This window comes from Schistocerca serialis, chromosome 1, assembly GCF_023864345.2.
Source record: "Schistocerca serialis cubense isolate TAMUIC-IGC-003099 chromosome 1, iqSchSeri2.2, whole genome shotgun sequence".
In the NCBI taxonomy this organism is placed as follows: Eukaryota; Metazoa; Arthropoda; class Insecta; order Orthoptera; family Acrididae; genus Schistocerca; species Schistocerca serialis.
This window is the reverse complement of record NC_064638.1, coordinates 1,053,420,818-1,053,441,063: the sequence shown is the minus strand read 5'-3', so window position 1 is coordinate 1,053,441,063 and position 20,246 is coordinate 1,053,420,818. Positions and strand designations below refer to the sequence as shown.

The following is a 20,246-nucleotide window of genomic DNA, read 5'->3' as shown; positions in this document are numbered from 1 at the left end:
GTTCCGCAACAACTAGTTTCGATCTACAAGATCAGACAACATAACATCACCTCTGTATGTATGTATACATCATGATTTAGGTAATGAACATACTGTCTCAAATTTGAAGTAAAATCTACTTCTAAATTGCTATATTTAAGATGTCAAGTATGAATAAAATTACGGGTTCAATGAGCAAGTCGTACATTCTACCTGCGTTTTACGTTCAGACGGAACTATCAGTGCTACAGTGTTCACCAGTATATGTTCTTATATGAGTACATAAGTGATACTTTCTTGGCTTGATCATGGTCTCTAGACAGAACCTTGTAGCACTGCAATGAGTTAAGTTAACAACTGTCAGTCTACGATAAAAATGTCTTTTTTCTTCATTCGAAACACTATTCCGTTTTTCTCCGTGTCTCTCCAATCGTGGGTTTGTTTCTTGATTCCATCTACTTTATGTAACTGACAGAATTCTTGGGGAATTTCTTCAATGACGTTAAAAAGTATATAAAGATGAAATGTGTGTCCCAGCATGATGATATAACAAAGGCTACTTCTTCGTACTTACTCAGAGCTATTTCATTGAGATACTGTACATTCCTACCAGTTCTTACTTCAGCCTCAATAAAGTCTTTCCTGCAAGTGTTCTAAAAACTTGCACTGCTTATAACGCACTAGCCTGTATGTCACTCTTCCGTAACAACCGAACCTTTAGCCACATATAACACTAACGTGCAGTGAAACACGCTAATGTTACCCTCTGAGATGATTTTGAATTTTGACCTCGCGAGAGCCTAATGGACAAAGGTATCGGACTATAATTTTGAATATGGTGAAATGAACAGAAAACTAAACGGACTAACCTGAGGAGTTAATGAAAGTGGTAAAATCATAAGTGAATGAAAAAAAATGAACGGTCGCCAGCCCAATTAGTCACATTAATTTGGAAATATATGTTTAAGAAAATTGAACGCTGGTTGTTGAAGTTACTTTCGTTGATATTTCCCTTTGAATAGCAAATTGGATACAAACTGACACAGTGCACTCTGAACTGTGTGTAGCAGCAGTTACCAATAACGCACACACCAGTAACTTATACGGAGTAGATTTGCACCAAGCTCATACTAAAGACAGCTACACTCAAACGCATTACTCAATCAAACACTGAAACGTTACTCCATGAAGTGCAGAACTAAATTTGGACATGAGGGGATTTTATCTTAACTGATATGAAAAAAACAAATAAAGATGAATAATATCATAAATGCACTGTTTAAACTCCTCTACAAATATCATTTTTCCTTTGCAACAGTAATAGTTCAATTTTCATTCTAATAGGTGGAGAATATGATGGGGACCCATAAACTAGTTTCACTATTCAACGCTCTCCGATTATTACAGTAGAAAAGACTAATTCAAAAGGCTAATCATTCACTTCACTTGGAGTAGTTCATAATTTACTTTGCAAAAGATTAAATTCAACACTGGGCTTAATTAACTTCAAAAAAGGAACCATTCACGATAGAAATCAAAACCACACTGTTTTTAAAATGAGCTTTAGTTATTTGCCTTTTTATCACCTGTGAAGCAGGTATTCTAGACTGTAATCCTACAAAACTGTATTTTGTAATAAACTAAGCACACTATAACAAGAGCCTATCCAACTTACTTTTGTGGTTCTAACTTTAACTTTTATTATTCGTTTTATATTAGACAAAAATCACTTTTAAACACCTGAATGCAATAATTGTTCATTCAAATCAGGCTACTCGGTTTTGGTAGCACTTAGGTGAGGACCCTGCATAGGTTCGTGGCCATGATAGAAAATACGGTCCCGGACACTGATTTATAGTGTTGTGATTAGTATGAAAACAACACACAAATTAACTGGTCTATGGCTCATACAATACTGAATGTATGAAGTTAGTGTAGCAGTGGCGAAGCTTGGGAGCAAGCGACATGGCGGATAACTGTACTCACTGCTCTTGATGTTCGAATACTCTATAAAATCTCTTCTTGGCGTCGGATTTTCAACATATTACAGCAATTACTTTATGCTGAGAATACCAAATAATAGCCAGATCCACATCCGAGGCAAATGCTTTGTAAAGAAGCTTCCAATTGCCTCTCTTAGCACCGTCGAAGTGTACGGTGCTACGGTTAGCCACATACTGCGTAGCGTTCACACCAAGGAGGCGCTCAGTTCGACCGCCAAAACCATCTTTTCCATCTCGCCATTCCACTTCCGTTGCGGGGGGGGGGGGGGGGGGGGGCTTCCCTACAGCTTTTACATGTTACAAATACAAGTGCCCTAAGCATGAACCAGATTTTAATAAACATACACATATTATAATAATTTATCATTTTAACATATCTTTTTGCTCTTCTCATATATACATTACAGAACTGTAATTTTATTGTCACATATCAAGAAATAAATTAGAATACACACTCCATAATTGCATGTACACAGTTACATAATATAAACCCACTTCTAATCGATATAAGTGTTACATACTGCTGCAGGTGAAAATCTGCAGCTAATTGAACATCTGAGTTGAAATGCGATTTGTACATTGCATAGTATCTGATTTTTCGTTTCATGTGGGTGACACAAACGCACATGTACTTAACTCAGCAGAAGCTACCTGGTAACCAAGATACATCATCGTGTTATAATACGTAAGCGCATTACAACTCATTAGGGTAACCTAACGCCCTTACATTGACATGAAAAGTATCAGATTCATCGTACCGCAAGCAACAAAACAAGACATCCATGGAATGAGGCTGTAATCTTCTTCTGTGGATTTCCTGGCTCAGTACGACTAAATGCCGAATGTTTCCTTCAACAAATCTACTTTCATCTGCCCATTGTAATTGGGTCTCAGATTCTAACCAGGTTAAACGAACATTTACTTACAGAGAAGATGAAAACAGAGCCAGTTTATGATTTTTCTATGAACTAATACCTCCAATTTATTGACCTGATTAACGTTTCGTTCTGGAAAGACCGATGTTCTTAGCAAGTAATAAGGGTAAAGCTTGAGTTGTAAAGTCCCATGGATAAAAATTCACGACACGTTTTTGAAATAAGTTTCTATTATCAACTGAGACAAGACATACGAGGGTGAGTCAAATGAAAACCTTAAATTTGTAATAACAAATCGAAATTTCGCGCTGTTATCCTGTAAGTTGGTAAGCTTGCTACAAACAGCTTGCAGAATGCGACTTGCACCAGGGAAGAACAGCGTTTTGTTATTCGGTTTTTGCGTAGTGAAGGTGTGAAACCTATTGAAGTTCATCGACGAATGAAGGTTCAGTACGGTGATGCATGGTTGTCACAGCAGCAAGTCTACGAATGGAGTAGGAAGTTCGCAAATGATGTGACTTCAGTGGAAGATGCTTCTCGTCCAGTTCAGGTACAACGAGTTGTGACTTCACAGAACATTGCAGCAGTTGAAGCCATAGTGAAGGAAAACCACCGGGTGACACTGAATGACATTGCCGCATGTTTACAGATTAGTCATGGGTCAGCACACCATATTGTGCATGATGTGCTCCAGTTTCACAAAGTGTCTGCCAGATAGGTGCCACAGCAACTGACTCCTGAAATGAGAGAACGACGTGTTGATGCTTGTGAAGAACTTCTTTGGCGCTTTGAACGAGAAGGTGATGGCTTCCTTGCAAGAATCGTTACTGGGGACGAACCTGGGTTCACTTCCACCAACCGCAAACGAAGACAGTGAGCAAGGAATGGCGCCTTTCCTCGTCACCAAAACCAAAGAAAGGTTATGCTGACTCTCTTTTGGGAGAAAAGGGCGTCATTTTGGAGCATTACATACCTAGAGGGACCACTGTCACTAGTGCATCATACACAAATCTCCTAAAAAAATCATCTGCGGCCTGCTATCAAATCAAAGCGACGTGGATTGCTGTCAGCAGGTGTCCTTTTGCAACATGACAATGCAAGGCCCCACACTGCCCGTACAACAGCTGCAACAATCACAGACCTGCATTTTAAGTGTCTTCCTCATCCATCATACTCACCAGACCTTACCCCAAATGATTTCCATATGTTTGGATCACTCAAAGATGCAATTGGAGGAAAGAAGTTCCGTTCTGATGTAAAGGTACTCTACGCGGTGCATGAGTGGTTGCGCGGACTACCAAAATAATTTTTTTCTAAAGTAATTTATGCACTTTGTAAGCGCTGGAGGACTTGCATTGAGCGTGGAGGAGATTATGTTGAAAAGTGATACAGCTTTGTACCACTTCTGCACAATAAATAATATTTAAAAAAATATTTAAAATTTTCATTTGTCTTACCCTCGTATAAATAGATGAATATATTAACTAGGAAGGGCTGCCCCCTTGCTCACTGGCTCATAGCCCACTGTGAAATTGCTCACCTAAATATCGTTGACATAGTGGGTTCGCTGTTATACTCACCGTGTGCCGTGGATATTATACGATGTGAGGCACCTAGAAGCAAAGTCAGCGATCTCCAAGTTTTTTCAGAAGTTACTATATGGTAGAAATTGATTGTCGTTGGTGTTTTCTAGCAAAATCCACCAGTTTAAAGATGAAAAAGCTACTGTAAATGAGTTTATTTCCCTCCTGAAAACTAGGGTTAGAAGCAAAGGCTGCAATCTCCATGATCATCTTTTACAGTCTGAGGAGCAAAGCCTGCAATATCCTCATTGACCAGTCAGACCTCGCATGCTGTCCACGTGATTTCCAACCGTTATATTTCGTTTGTTAAACTACAGCAAGGTATTAAACTGTCATGCCCTGTATTAATGGTACTTCTATAGAGTTTTTACAACACTACCAATTAATATATTGTAAAATACACTGTGAAATGAACAGCATGAAGAAAAATCTAAAGCAGAAAAGATACTGGAGGATCTGAATGCTTGGTATTTCCACTTTTCTCCCTGTAACAGACACATACTGAAGAGATCAACCAACAACCAGTGCAATACATTAGTAAGAGATGAGAAATTCTAAATGCTTAACATAGATACCTATAGATATAACACACATGTTGCTCAAATGCTACCAAAAGCGCATTCAACCACTGCAACACCACCTTGTCAATCTTGAGAATATGGCCGATATCACGCTTCCTTCAAATTTATTTTGGTGAGAACCGGAGTCGGAATCGGAAACTGGATTTTTATCATACTCTAATTTACAACGACCATCCATCACATATCCCTAACGTGGCAGCCAATAACAACAGTCAAAGTGAACCAATGAAAGTCTCCAGACTTGTGTGTGCAGAAAAGTTACATTGTAATCTCTTATAACTTCGACTAATGAAAAATAAAATATAAATCTGTGGTAATATGCTTTATCGTTAATATAATAATGATCTTTGTTATCCATATTTAATTTCAAGCCTTTAAATACACATTCAGTTACAAACCTGGCTGAGATGCAAAATCAGTAAAATTCCAAGGCGGAAGCAAAAACACCACTTCCCCAATTAAAAGCGTTGTTATTTGTTGTGACAGCTACTTCAAGGTAAAAATATTATGTAAAACTGTTTCGCTAATTTCAGTAAACATAATCAAATTTTAGTCCCATGGACGCCTGTACAGTTGTTTTCTTCTAATGTAAATTTTCGAAAGTGGAGATTACTGACTTTGTTTCTAGGCAACTCATGTACCTGGTATTTGTGTCACTAAATGTTTCCTGTGTCAATAATATGCTTGGGCGAAGTTTGTATATATGTCTGTGTATTAGCTTTCAAGGAGACACAATGTGTAGCTAATACGAATCTATAAGTTATTTCCGCCTTAAGCTAGAAATTATTTCTTGAAACAATTCGAGTGTTACAAACAAATAACAGTTCTCTGCGTTAATCACTTTTTAATTGTGTCACTACGTTTTTCGAAAAATTACACCATCTTCAGAGGGAGAATTACGAAATTACATTCTTGTTATTAGTGCGAAGCACAGAAGCCTTTTCACAGCACCAGTAGTATTGAAAAACTCGTAACGTTTGCTAGCGATATTTCTTTTTTTCCGGTAACAGCACTGCTAAAGGTCCAAAAATCAATTACTCAAGATTGTTGTGCATTTATTGGTAAAGTAGAACCAAAGAGATGCTGCTTACTTCTATTTTTCTTGCATTTTCTCTCACTGTACATGAAGTAAGAAAGTAACAGCTTAAGTACAGTAAAGGGCACATTTAATAGTATGCAGCTTCTATTTGATTTTACTTTACCAGTAGGTACACGCTACTCTTGCTACTCTTGCATAATATATGTTTTTAACTGTAGTAGTGCTGTTTCTGAAAAAGTAACTATCGTAACCAGCAACAGAAGAAACAATCAGTTTTCACTTGGCTTGCTGCTGTCAATAGGCATATGTGGCCTGCGCTACCACCAACAAAGTAAATAAGTAATTCTCCTCCTGAAGATGATGATATAAAGCATCTAAAAGCGAAGTGGTATACCAAATAAAAGACTGACCTGAAAAATTCCTTTGTTTATATATATTTGTCATTAGTCCCTCCAAGGACTGAGCCTTGAAGTGACGGGGGGCTCAGTACTCAATGACACAGACTGCCAATGCGGGACAGTCTATTTGTAATACCTGGTCGCTTGGTAAGAGGAGAGAAGAAGCCAATTAGTCGGCAACATGGGAGATGTGGTGAAAAAGATAAAAGGGCTTCTGAGGCGGATCAAGATATTAAAAGCAAAGAAGACGGATGAGTCAATTTGTCCTGACATTGATACATCAACGCTAGTAAAGGCGGAAAGGATGGACTCTCAGAATGGCGGATCTAGCAGAAGAGGCAACCCACCAAGCAGGACGAAAATCCACGCCGCGTCTGAATTGAGCAAGCGACTACGTAGTCAGCGTCTGTTTACATATTGATGGCTGCTATAAAAACCAGTTGCATCTGTTACCAAAGCGGTCAGTTACGAAAGACGTCTGTTTCCATACTGGGCGGCTGTTATAACCCATCTGACGATATGAACATAGATGTAACATCCCGTGAAGGGGTTAACACGCACTCTTAATTTACTTTCAACCAAGACTTGATGATAAACACTGAACGCAAAAGCACTCCAGAAGGTAAACAATCGTTCATCACAGGTAACAGTGATGCAAATATGCCATAGGATCCCGGAGAGCCTAGAATTTCATGTAAGGAAGAGTTGGAGCTTCATAGAACTTCTCGCCTATGGCCTGCGAAAAATTTTTGCTAAGCACAGTGAATCTCAACACTTTAAAAGAGACAGGGAAAATTAAATGATTGACGGAAGTATTAAACATACGCAGCATACACATACTAGCACTTCAGGAAACCAGTTACGGAGTTGAGAACGCATTTCAATGAAAGGGCTACAAGATTTATGAGGGAAACCTGCCACAAAGAATAAACAGAAAGTCACTATGCTTGTGACAGCTTTCATGGTCAAACGGGATGTAACAGAATCCATAACATGTTTTGCGTCCCCATCGAAGCAAATATCATTTCTCTCGTTCAGATCAGCAAATAATGACTATACCATCATAAACGCACATGCACCTACCAACAATGCCAACAGAAAAAATACAGAAAAAGTCGAGCAGTTCTGGGAAACACAAGAAAATGAGACATCAAAAATACCAAAGCACCACATAAAATTTCAACGCACGGATTGGCAGAGAAGAGAAGTGCAAGGCAACAATGGGAAACTTTCCAGCAAACAGAAGCAACAGTAAGATTTGAGAAAGGCTCATCAACTTTTGGAGACATTTCGACTTAAAAGTAATGTCAATCTTTTTCAGCAGATTACCAAGGTGTAAGATGATCTGATCTTCTAATACATATTTAGGCTCATATAAACTGGATTTATGGCAATAATCAAACAATAACGTACAGAATTCATGAATGTACGGGTCAGAAGAGGACTAGGCATAGATTCGCATCATTTTTAACAGAAATAGAAGCGTAATTTAAATGTAAAAAACCAAACCCCAAAATTAAAAAGTCAATATAATTGAAACGAAATTTATATTAGACAACAGGGACTATTTATGTTAATAAGCTTCAGACAAAAAAAGATGGTAAATTGGGACGAAATCAGAGAAGCACTGACAGAAACTGTGAAAGAACTAGATCAATCACGAAGAAGAAGGAAACAGAGGTGGTGAAATAACACGTGACGCAGCGACATAGCATACACTAACAGTTTGGAAAAAATGGAACTCCTGCAAAAAAGGAGACTGGACTCATTCGTCGAGATCAGAAAACAGACATCAAAAATTATTTGAACAGAAAAACGGAAATATGACAAAAACTATTAGGAGAAACATATACAAAATTCAGACTTAACAACACTACGGATTTCTACAAAGTTTTGAAAGAAGAAATAACAGCGTACAAGACAGTGAGCCTACACTTCAAAGATTCAACAGGCAAACTGATTACCAACAACAAGGACAACTGTCAGTTACTAGAAAAATACTTCAAAAGTCCTCTAAATTGCGAGGAATCAACACGACTATCAGACAAACTTAAAAAGAAAAATCCACTATCAGAACTACCGTCACTGCATCAAATAGAACAATACATTGGCCGGCTGAAACACAGAGCGCCAGATGAAGACGGGATATTAGCTGAGATGTTGGTACTGGGATGGAAGTAGACAGATGAACCCAAGCATGAGCTTGTTAAAGATTGCTGGGAGTAATGAAGAATACCAGACAACCACGAGTATAAACAAGCCATAATCCATCCACTACATAAGAAGAGATACAGGGCAGACACCAGCAATTACCGAGGCATATCTCTGTCACCTACAAAATTATATCCAAAAAACTACTGAATAAGAGAGAAGACTAAGCAGAACACACAACTGGCGTGTACCAAGCAAGTTTTAGAAAAAACAGACCGTAGGCAGAGCAAATTTTTAACATGAAAATAATCTTCAGGACAAGAACAATGAGGAACATTAACATTGTCGTTACATTCATCGATTCTAAAAAAAAGCCTGCGATTCTATCTGTAGACAGTATTCCAAAAGCTAGAAGAAGCATATATCGACAAAACCACCAAACAATTACTCGAACTTACACGCACACACACAACTTCAAAAGTTAAATTCGTAGAAGACGTTTTTGAAATTTCACAACTAACACAAGTCTTCGACAGGACGATGGGTTCTCACCGATTCTCTTCAACTTGGCATTAGACAAGGTGATGAGAAAGTGGGATAAAGAACTGTAAGAGAAAAACATCGAAGGAATCCCTCTAGGACAAAGAAAAGGAAGATGTGAAGTGAAACGTTTCGCTTTTTCTGACGATATTGCAGTAATTTCTAAGGAAAAATAGGTGCAAAGTTAAACACACAAACACTTCACGTAAGTGCAGCTAACATCAGATTACTAATATCGTATGAGAAAACGGAATACACTGAACATAAAGACACAACGAAAGATAAACACAAACAAAACACGGAAACAATGAAAGAGCTGATATGTTTAAGTAATTGGGAGAATGGATATAATCAAGTGGATTAGATAATACCGCAAGCAAAGAGAGATCGAGGACAATGGAATTAGTATAGTTTCGCCCAAAACCGATGCAATAAAAGATCGGTATTATTCGAAGCAAGAATTACACATTATACTTTCTGAATGCCTAACTCTGAATAAAAGATGCGAACAAGGATAACTGAAAAATAAAGAAATGAAATTAACTAGAAAAATTTTAGGAGCCGGCCACTGCAGCCGAGCCGTTCTAGGCGCTTCAGTCCGGAACCGCCTGTGCTATGGTCGCAGATTCGAATCCTGCCTCGGGCATGGATGTGTGTGATGTCCTTACATTAGTTAGGTTTAAGTAGTTCTAAGCCTAGGGGACTGATGACCTCAGATGTTAAGTCCCATAGTGCTTGGAGCGATCTGAACCATTTTTTGAAAAATTTTAGGACCACAAAAGAACAAAGATAACAACTATACGAACAGAAAAAAATATACAGAAACATAGGAAGAGGAGATTAAAGTTTTACTGTCATATTTACAGAATGAATCACATTAGGCTGACGAAGAAAATTTTTAATTTCATTTGCAAATTAAAAAGTACCACGGGATTGGTGGAAAAGAAGAGAAAGGATTTTATAAAACTTAACGTCACAGAAGACACCATACACGACAGGCAAAATTTCAGGTTACTGATCAGTACTGAAAAATTTCCTGTTCAACATCAAAAATCACAGCTTGAGAGGGTTAAGTCAAATGAAAAACGGTTCAAATGGCTCTGAGCACTATGGGACTCAACTGCTGAGGTCATCAGTCCCCTAGAACTTAGAACTAGTTAACCCTAACTAACCTAAGGACATCACAAACATCCATGCCCGAGGCAGGATTCGAACCTGCGACCGTAGCGGTCTTGCGGTTCCAGACTGCAGCGCCTTTAACCGCACGGCCACTTCGGCCGGCTGTCAAATGAAAGAGACAGGCCATCTGCCAACGCATAAAGAAGTTCTGGGAAGAACGAAAAAGATTGTACCTTAGTATTAGCCGTTGCGACCTATAACTGGCCAAACTCAGTAATAAAAAATTGTCAATAGTTTTCATGATGCCATCCTTTACGGAAAAAATTATCATTAATAATTCGGGAGTTTTACCAAGAAACGTTTCTGACTGGAGCTATTAGTTTTATTGTCTGTTAAGAAAAGTAGGTTGATATGGTATTCGCTGTTATGTTATTGCGAACTGTTGATTTGAGTTTCCCAGAATACTGGGGCGTTTTTTGAGCATAGAACTAATACTGCTGAAGCATAGCTCTCTGGTTAGCGCATGCATATTTGTGAAATTACATAACGAGAAAAAATAATCAGATGAGAATTTATGTTTCAATAGTAAATCAAATACTTGGCTGGTGCTATCAAAGTGACACAACTGGTATAAAGTTAGTAGTTTATACAGCCACGATAGTCTGGAATAAAATTTATAAAACTTCAAGGCCTAGTACCGTAGTATTTATTACTAGAGTCTCTCATCATTTTGAAATTAGTAGGCTAATTGCTAAGTGAGGGTATGCAGAACATACTGTGTGGTAACATAGAAGATGAATGGTCCAGCCGAGTAGAAGCAGTATGTCATAACTAGTTTAGTTGATATGACTGAAATTCGTCCGGAAACAGTACCTGACAACAATAATCTAATACGTCAGTGGTGGGCTTCTTTAGTACTGACACTACAGTCCGCAAATGTGTGGTCTGCTCGACGAGTCATGACGTCAGGCGTTAGTGTTTATCATCTGTAGTGTTGGTAATAGCTTTCTCAGCAAATGTCATTTCAAGGTAGATACAAAGGCCGTATTCATGAACCCATTTCCCAACGCTGCTAGGAATACTTTTCAAACTGGACGGCTGTCAACTAGCCATTGCACATAATTCACAAGCAGACTTCGCACCGCAGCATTTGTAGTGTATTCTTCGGCCGAAGGAACATTTGCGAGATATTATTGCTTTTCCAAAGCCTCGTTAGTATAATCCAGCAGTCGGTACCAACCAACCGTAGAGTAAGAATGAAACAATCTGTCACAAATAACAAAGAATCGAATACTTTTTGACTCTATGAGACAACATACAGGAGGAACGTAGCAACATTTCGTTTCTGTGACATTAGTGTTGCACTGGAACTTTAATCTTTTTACATTGCATACACATACATTATGTGCCCGACTAAGTTTATCACGAATATGAGCATCTTCTTAGAAAAGAGCTTAAAAAATACCACTTTGGAGACCTTTACTTCAATTCGTTGCCAGGGTATTAAATATTTTAAATATTTAAAAAAGTTGGTTGCGTTTAGATGTACTTACGTGACGTATATTCCCATGACATGATGGTGGAAGGCCACATCAACCCCAATACCAAACACCACTGTAAGAGAAAAAAGTACACTGTTAGTGCCACTAAAATTTGAAATCTGCCATAGCTTACAACTGTGTTCTAATTTATGATTTGACAAAAGACGAAAGATTTTCTTTTATCTGTGTTGCAATACATCCGTTCTTAATGTGTGTATCGTGCAATACGTTCTTTCGTTGGTATTCTCTGTTACCACTGCTCTAACAATTTAGTAATTTTGTCCACAATGATTGTGTATAAAAAAGGAGTCTTCCATGTGAGCCTTAACCTTGCGAAAAGAAAAGAACGACGTCGACAGCACTGTAATCCATCACCACCGCATTTTTTTTTTTTTTTTTTTTTTGAGACGAGAGAGTATTAGACGTTTTTCCGGAGTTTTCCATTAGGTCCATCGCCACCAATGAACTGCAGTTCACAGCCTCGTTAATTTTCAACTACAATTTAAAAAATAATAAAACTCAGCAAAAAATGTGTACACACACACACACACAGAAATACGAGCTGTATGCATTATGTCAAGTTTAAAACTTTAAAAAAGGAGAAAGCGATGGAAACACAGTCACACTTAGAACGCTACTAGAGGGACGCCGTTCTCCTGCTCCAAGAGATCGGAAAGGACATCAGCGACTCGCTGTCTCCAACAGTGTTGTGAAAGGATGGACTGAGAATGGGAAGACATTCTCGGAAACTCCATTCATGGAGCTGCCCGAGCATAATATACCACCAAGTAATGTAAGTCTTCTCGATGTCAAGAAAGATACTCAAGAGATGATGCCGGGCAGGAGCCCGCAGTATAGTCCATCCCAGGAGAGCTAGGTTATCAAAGGTATAGTGAAAGTGACCTGGATTATAAGATTCAGATAAGGTGGCAGTTGACCATCCACCTCAAGGTCTTTCCCACGCAGTTAATGAGAGCGACATCACTATAACCACGCGAGCGTTGGTGGTCTTTCCCGTGTTTCCAAAGTGGAATTGAAATTTCCTCCCGCCAGGAGTCAGGGAAGTGACCTGACGCCAAAATGAGGTTCAACAGCACAAAGAGGATTTCCTTGCTGGGCCCTTTGAGGTATGAAGGACCCCACTGTGATCAGATGACGTGTCACGAACTGCACATAAGGAAGAACCCAGTCCCCACAAGAGAAGAGCAGGTGCATTCTTCGTCAGTGGCGGAACTGAAGTACCAGATATCCCTCTCAGTAATCACTTTTTAGCGTCGGAAAGTTGAATCCTGACTGGCAGTGACAGTGACTGTGGTAATAGGGGCCGCAATAGTTTGAGCAATGTCTCACGGGTTGGTCTTAGGGACTTCCATTCCCCATTACAGCAGCCACTGGGCAATTCTCTCATCTCCCAGAAATCCTCCTGGTGATCTACCAGCCAACTGCACTTTTAAAGGAACGATCTCCTTTTTCTCTCTCTAATAATTAGACATTTCGCCCTTGCCACCCTAAAGACGCGAGGTTCTCTGCGTTTGGCCACTGCTTGAACCTACGCAGAGCCACCTCCTTGATCCTTATTGCAGGACAACATTCTCCTTAGATTGCCTGCTAACGACTGCCGTCTTTTCAACTAGCCTGAAATTTGTGGAATGGATGCTTCAGAGGCGCCGTACATCATTTGAGTAACATGATTCATCAATTCCTGGAAACTGTCTTCGCGGTCAAACAGATCAAGTTGGCAGTAAAACGTCTGGTCTACCCTACTAAGCACCCATCGTGGTTGTTTTCTTTCGGGCACACTATCCCGCAGGTGAACCCAGCTAGGGAAGTGATCAGTTGAGTGCACGTTATCAACCACTTACTACCGAGCGGTGTGTGGAAGGCCCAGAGTGCGTAAAAAGAGATAGACAGCAGTAAAAGACCCTGTTGCAGTGCTGATTCGCGTACTCTACCCCTGTTCAAAAAACACGCACTTGAGGACATGAGAACGCTCTCAATTGCTCTATCTTTGGGGCAGGTGGTTACAGACCGCAAGCACATGGTATACATTAAAATTACCGCAGATGACGAATAGGTGTGTGTGTGGGGGGGGGGGGGGGGGGGGGGCGGGGGGCAGCTGAGTCAAGAGGTCACGGAGAGTCTTTGAGTTGGTACCTCATATGGGGGCACGCAGATTGAACATATTGTCAACCGATGATGCACACGCACCGATACAGAGACTGCTTTCCGGCTCTTTGTGAGGGAAAGGAACGAGGAGTGGCAAGCCTTTGTTTACGAAAACTGCCACTCCTCCTTAAGCTCTCTGCTCCCTAAGGTTATCCTTATTTTGGAGAATACAGCAACGTCGCTCCAGGACGGTAGGGAATTTAAACTGTATCTCCTGAAGACAGGAGATTGCATCGAGGGGTAGGTTACTTGAGGGACTTGCCAGTTCCCTTAGGAAGACATCAACGTCACACAATCGATGGTATGGTTGTCGCGTGATCCATCAGATAGGACCAAGGTCGCATGGTCTGATGGCTTCAGATTAGATCTGCGAAGGCAGGACATTCCTTGATCCGTACTCGATGGGCACATGAGTGAAGCAATACATTGAATATCTGGTTCGTAGACAGCGGAGCCGCATCTTTCACACGTTGCCTGACCGTTACAACACGTGGTGAAGTTACTGAAGCGCTGCCACTTTAGGCAAAGCGTTTGATTAGGTACTCAGAGCCTAACTTTTAGTTAGTTAACAGATAACTTCGATAAACTGAAAGCCAGGATAAAAGTTGCTGAGTTCTGGAACTCACCACCAACACTTTTCATTAAATTTTGTACTTTAGTGATACGTTGGCTTTCCCATTTCTGTTAAACTTCATTGATACCTGTGTCCGTAATGTTCCTGTAGGTCACACCTCCTTTAAAATAATTTAGTCCAGCGGGCAGCACACTGTTGGTAGCCTGTTCTCCAAGCAGACTGGCGTTTAACAACTTGTTTGCTTGGGTAGCTTTCAGTGCCTGGATCAGGACTGTACCATTGTAAAGCCTCTTGACAGACTTAAATTGTCCTGCAAGTTGTATCTTTGTAGAAAGGTGACAATTTTTCAAGTGAATTTTCGATGCATTTAACAACAAACAAATTATCTACCAAAGGATGTGTCCTACACTATTACTGCTTACACTGAAATTCGCAGAAGTCTCAGGTGGACTACTGACACTGCATCTCTTTAGGATTTGGATGTTAATAACGCCCAACAGACCACCCACACTGCTGGGAGTAGAAGTAAGTGATTTAGGCTGCATGGAAGTCCCACTAGCAGCTAGAAAAGTAAGCGTCCACCCAGACAGAGCCCCGCTTGCGTGGGTAAGCCTTATACAACTGAGATGCGGCAGGTTCTCCTTAGATTGCCTGCTAACGACTGTTCCATGTCAACAGCCAGACGCCTAATCAGCGCGCAACAGACCTTCAGATTGAGGGTTTTTGTAGAGGTTTTTACTATCCTCGCGGTCCTGGCGGTTAAGCAAAGATCCCCGTACCCTGTGACATACAACATTCCACTGTCGCGCCGCCCGTCGGTCGCTAAACGGCGTGCCCAGAGCTTACGGTTACAGAGGACTGCTCAAGAACCCGGGTTGGCCAAGCCCGTACCGAGCATTCGAATGCTAAGCTGCCTCAGGTATTCGTCATTTAGAACGACCCGTGGGCATGTGTGGCTTTATCGAAAATACCATGGACGCATTACGCTTTGAGCTACCCCCCACCCCCTCCTCCTCACCCCACCCCTCCCATCCACAACCACCCGTAGTTTACAACACACGAACATATACAACAATATATGATTCAAATTTTAATCCAATAACGATAACAGAGTTCCCAGTATGGTTGCTCATGGAAGGTGAAAAAATTATCATGTAAATGTGTGTTTAGTTCCATCGCAAAAGTTCATTTTACATGTAAGTTGGGTTAAGGATATCGCACTGGCGCCAAAGTTCACCAAAATTCTTTCCGAGCCGCAGGGGACTTGTCAGGTGATTGCAAGATCGTCACACATCATCTTACCCACCTTTCACCGCTTATTTTGACGCCTCTGCAATGGAAGTCAGAACGGCGACAACCAGTGTTGAAATCACGTAGTTTTTCTTGTGAGTGGCCGAGTAAAATATTTATGACATTTCGCCGCTCAGAAGCGGCATGAAAAGGTTTTAGGGGGTGATATGAAGAGCGTTAATGGAACCATCCATTTCCGTGGGGCGTTGATTCCCACATATTCTCTGGTCGAATGTGTGATGAGCAAGTGGACGATGTACTTGCCTAGCTTTGACACTACTGACACCTCCGGACTTTCAACACTTCTCTAAGGACATTGTGGGGCTGCATCTCCACTGATCGTGGTCGTATCCCCTTTGAAGTACAACGCGAACTAAATTTTTGCTCTCGTGCACTGTTTGGAACCATTATGGACCGTTCAGAACCGTTCGGCGAAACTAGAACATGATCACAACCAGCAGTTCTCCTATTTCGCGCCCTCCTGTGGCGTGAATAAAACGTAAAAGGGTACCTACAGGACTTCCCAGTTCAACAACATTTTCGGTGGCACCCCACTCATCTTCAATGAGAATTCTAAAAATGTATCTGTATAGAGACAGCCAGTAACACACGTTAGACGCCCACACGGAGCCAATCCCTTTATGGTCCTCCGATTCCAGATGCCTGCCAGCAGGCGCCTGAGACTACTTCGCAGGTTGTCTCTGAAGATACATTTTTAAAATTCTCCATAAATGTGTTGCTGAACTGCAGAATCTTAGAAGGGCTTTTCCCCGTTTTATTCACTCATATGTCAAAGCATTCCCCTGTGATCGCGCCACATGAACGGAGAGCTGAATATGCATAACCATCCTTTGCTGCTTCCTATCACCATCAAATTTCGTGGAATGGCTTTGAACGGTCCCTAGTGGTTCCAACCTGGACACGAGAGCAAAACTTTCGGTCGCCCTGTACTCCGAAAGGTGCAATTTCGTTCAGTGGAGAGGCAGACCCACGACTTGCGTGGAGAAGGGTTGAAACGTCGGGGGAGTCAGCAGAGTCAGAGGTTATCAAGAACGTCGCCCTGTAGCTTATCTCACGGCGAACTGTCATTTTAGAACGTGACATGTGTGGGAATCAACGCCTCAAAGAAAGGAATGGTTTCACTGAGGCCTTTTCGTGTCGATTCTGAGTGGTGGGGTGTCAGAAATGTTTTACTAGTCACCTGTAAGAAAACTGCGTGGTTTCAAAGCCGTTCTCCCTTCCATCACAAAGGTGTCAAAAAAAGGGATGAAATACAGGCGAGAGCGGGTTTGATGACCTCCCCATCGTGTGACACGTCCACGATGGCGTTGGGCAGAATTGTGGCGAAATTTGATGCCATTGTGATATCATTAACCCAACTTACACGTCACTCGAGCATTTGAGCTCTGGTCTTTTTCTTGTATGTGTGGACACCTTGCTGTTTCAAGCGAAACCAAGCCCGAGGGTGATGATGTAGGGCGCCGAGCATTTGCCTCACTACAGGGTAGAGTGGTACTCTCCTTTGAGGCAAATTTGAAACTTGTGCGTTGCAATGGTGAACTATTACAAGGTTTCGAAAAAGTGATCCTTTGTGTTGCAAGTGTGTTTGACGCCAGCGTGTCCATGAATATGGGATGACTGATGAGGACAACACAAACACCCAGTACCTGAGCGAATAAAATATCCGACCCGGCTAGGAATCGAACACGGGGCTCTATGATACGAAGGCAGCGACGTTAAACATTGTTTTCTCCACTTTGTTCGTCATTGTCCTAGTCATCTGGTCTGGTCGGACGTCACATGATACCCCTTCCAGCACATTGTTGAATACTTCACTCAGCCAACCATCCTCTGAGCGAACACTCTGAGTTAGCGTGCCGGTTCCACTAGACCACGAGCTGCAGACACCAAGTACGGAGATTAGTCTGGTAAACTAAACTGAAGGGGCATAATTCGAAACTCTTGTTAAAATGACGTAAATACCTCTTGTTTCAGAACACAGTTTTTTTAAAAAGTGATCTCGCTGAAATTTCGCACACTTTGAACTCTTTTTTCCAATAGTAAAGTAGTTTCAGCTGGAGAACTCAAAGCGATGTATTATGCATTTGGCCATCCGATAATGAGACAAAACATAAATTGCTTGGAGAACATTACTTCGATCATGTGTAACGAAGCTGCCATGAGCACCATAAATGCACCGCCTATGAGTGTAGACTACTACACTACTGACCATTAAAACTGCTACACCAAGAAGAAATGCAGATGATAAACGGGTATTCATTGGATAAATTTTTATACTTCAACTGACATGTTATTACATTTTCACGCAATTTGGGTGCTTAGATCCTGAGAAATCAGTACCCAGAACAACCACCTCTGGCCGTAATAACGGCCTTGATACGCCTGGGCATTGAGTCAAACAGCTTGGATGGCGTGTACAGGTACAGCTGCCCATGCAGGTTCAACAGGATACCACAGTTAATCAAGAGTAGTGACTGGCGTGTTGTGACGAGCCAGTTGCCCGGCCACCATTGACCAGACGTTTTCAGTTGGTGAGAGATCTGTAGAATGTGTTGGCCAGGGCTGCAGTCGAACATTTTCTGCATCCAGAAAGGCCCGTACAGGACCTGCAACATGCGGTCGTGCATTATCCTGCTGAAATGTAGGGTTTCGCAGGGATCGAATGAGGCGTAGAGCCACGGGTCGTAAAACATCTGAAATGTAGCGTCCACTGTTCAAAGGGCCGTCAATGCGAACAAGAGGTGACCGAGACGTGTAACCATCACGCCGGGAGATACGCCTGTATGGCGATGACGAATACACGCTTCCAATGTGCGTTCACCGCAGTGTCGCCAAACACGGATGCGACCATCATGATGCTGTAAACAGAACCGGATTCATCCGAAAGAATGACGTTTTACCATTCGTGCACCCAGGTTCGTCGTTGAGTACACCATCGCAGGCGGCCCTGTCTGTGATGCAGCATCAAGGGTAACCGCAGCCATGGTCTCCGAGCTGATAGTCCACGTTGCTGCAAACGTCGTCGAACTATTCGTGCAGATGGTTGTTGTCGTGCAAACGTCCCCATCTGTTGACTCAGGGATCGAGACGTGGCTGCACGATCCGTTACAGCCATGCGGATAAGATGCCTGTCATCTCGACTGCTAGTGATACGAGGCCGTTGGGATCCAACACGGCGTTCCGTATTACCCTCCTGAACCCACCGATTCCAAATTCCTCTATCAGTCATTGGATCTCGACCGGCGCGAGCAGCATTGTCGCTATACGAAAAACCGCAATCGCAATAGGCTACAATCCGAACTTTATCAACGTCGGAAATGTGATGGTACGCATTTCTCCTCCTTACACGAGGCATCACAACGACGTTTCACTAGGCAATGCCGGTCAACTGCTGTTTGTCTATGAGAAATCGGTTTGAAACTTTCCTCATGTGAGCACGTTGTAGGTGTCGCCACCGGCGCCAGACTTGTGTGAATGCTCTGAAAAGCTTATTGTATATCACAGCATCTTCTTCCTGTCGGTTAAATTTCGCTTCTGTAGCACGTCATCTTCTTGGTGTAGCAATTTTAATGGCCAGTAGTGTATTTGTCACATTATAACAAATGGTTAGTTTTTCAGAACATTGAAATGATTTTGTTCATTAACCTAACTTTTTAGGGCAAGTCAGTGATATCGACACAATTTCCACTACGTCCACGAAGAAATAAATACGACGGAGAACTGTGTAGAGTACTATGACAAAGAATATTCTGGAAGTTTTGTTTGCAAAGTGCAAAATTGCCTCAATGAATTTGCGCCTCTATGCTAATTTGGACACGTGACTAGCCAAGCTCTTTGTTTCGCAAGTTGTCATCAAGGTCATCTGATCTCACCTGTTGTGATATTTTTGTTTGAGCTTTATGTAACGTGCGCTGCATGTACTGCGCCTCTCCCAACCTCCTGCCAGCCGCGAAACACAGTATTAGCTGACTACACGTTCCTCGTGTAGGAGAACTTAGTTATTTTTCACGTATCTCACGAGACACGTGGTTATGTATAGTTTCATTCCCGTCCAATAAACTTTTCTGAGCACGTGAGTGTATTAATAGAATATTAGGTCTTGTGTAAAAAGTTTATACCAATATTGACTATGTAAAGTTGTTTCATTCCGATTCTCTGGGCGGGAGCAGCAGTATTCAAAGCTGTGATACGACACTGTAAAAGTGAGGTGCTAAACATGGATCCTTAGTAATGCTGATCATCGAAAATTGACGAAGACTGTCACACAGCATCGTGGAGCAAATGACCACCTTAGAATATAGTCACCATCTTTAATATCCTTCATTTTCAAACACAGTTTGGATATAGTTCAAAAATGGAATATTCGAGGCTGTCTGACAATCTCTG

At 41.4% G+C, this 20,246-nt stretch overlaps 1 protein-coding gene across 1 annotated transcript in view; it reads right to left on the bottom strand.

Annotated features, from left to right (window-relative positions):
• LOC126415407 (uncharacterized) overlaps positions 1-20,246 on the bottom strand; it is a 514,961-nt gene that overhangs the window by 197,987 nt on the left and 296,728 nt on the right. The window contains exon 2 of the mRNA XM_050083429.1: positions 11,822-11,882. Coding sequence (XP_049939386.1) covers positions 11,822-11,882 — 61 coding nt within the window. The remainder of the gene's footprint in view (positions 1-11,821; positions 11,883-20,246) is intronic.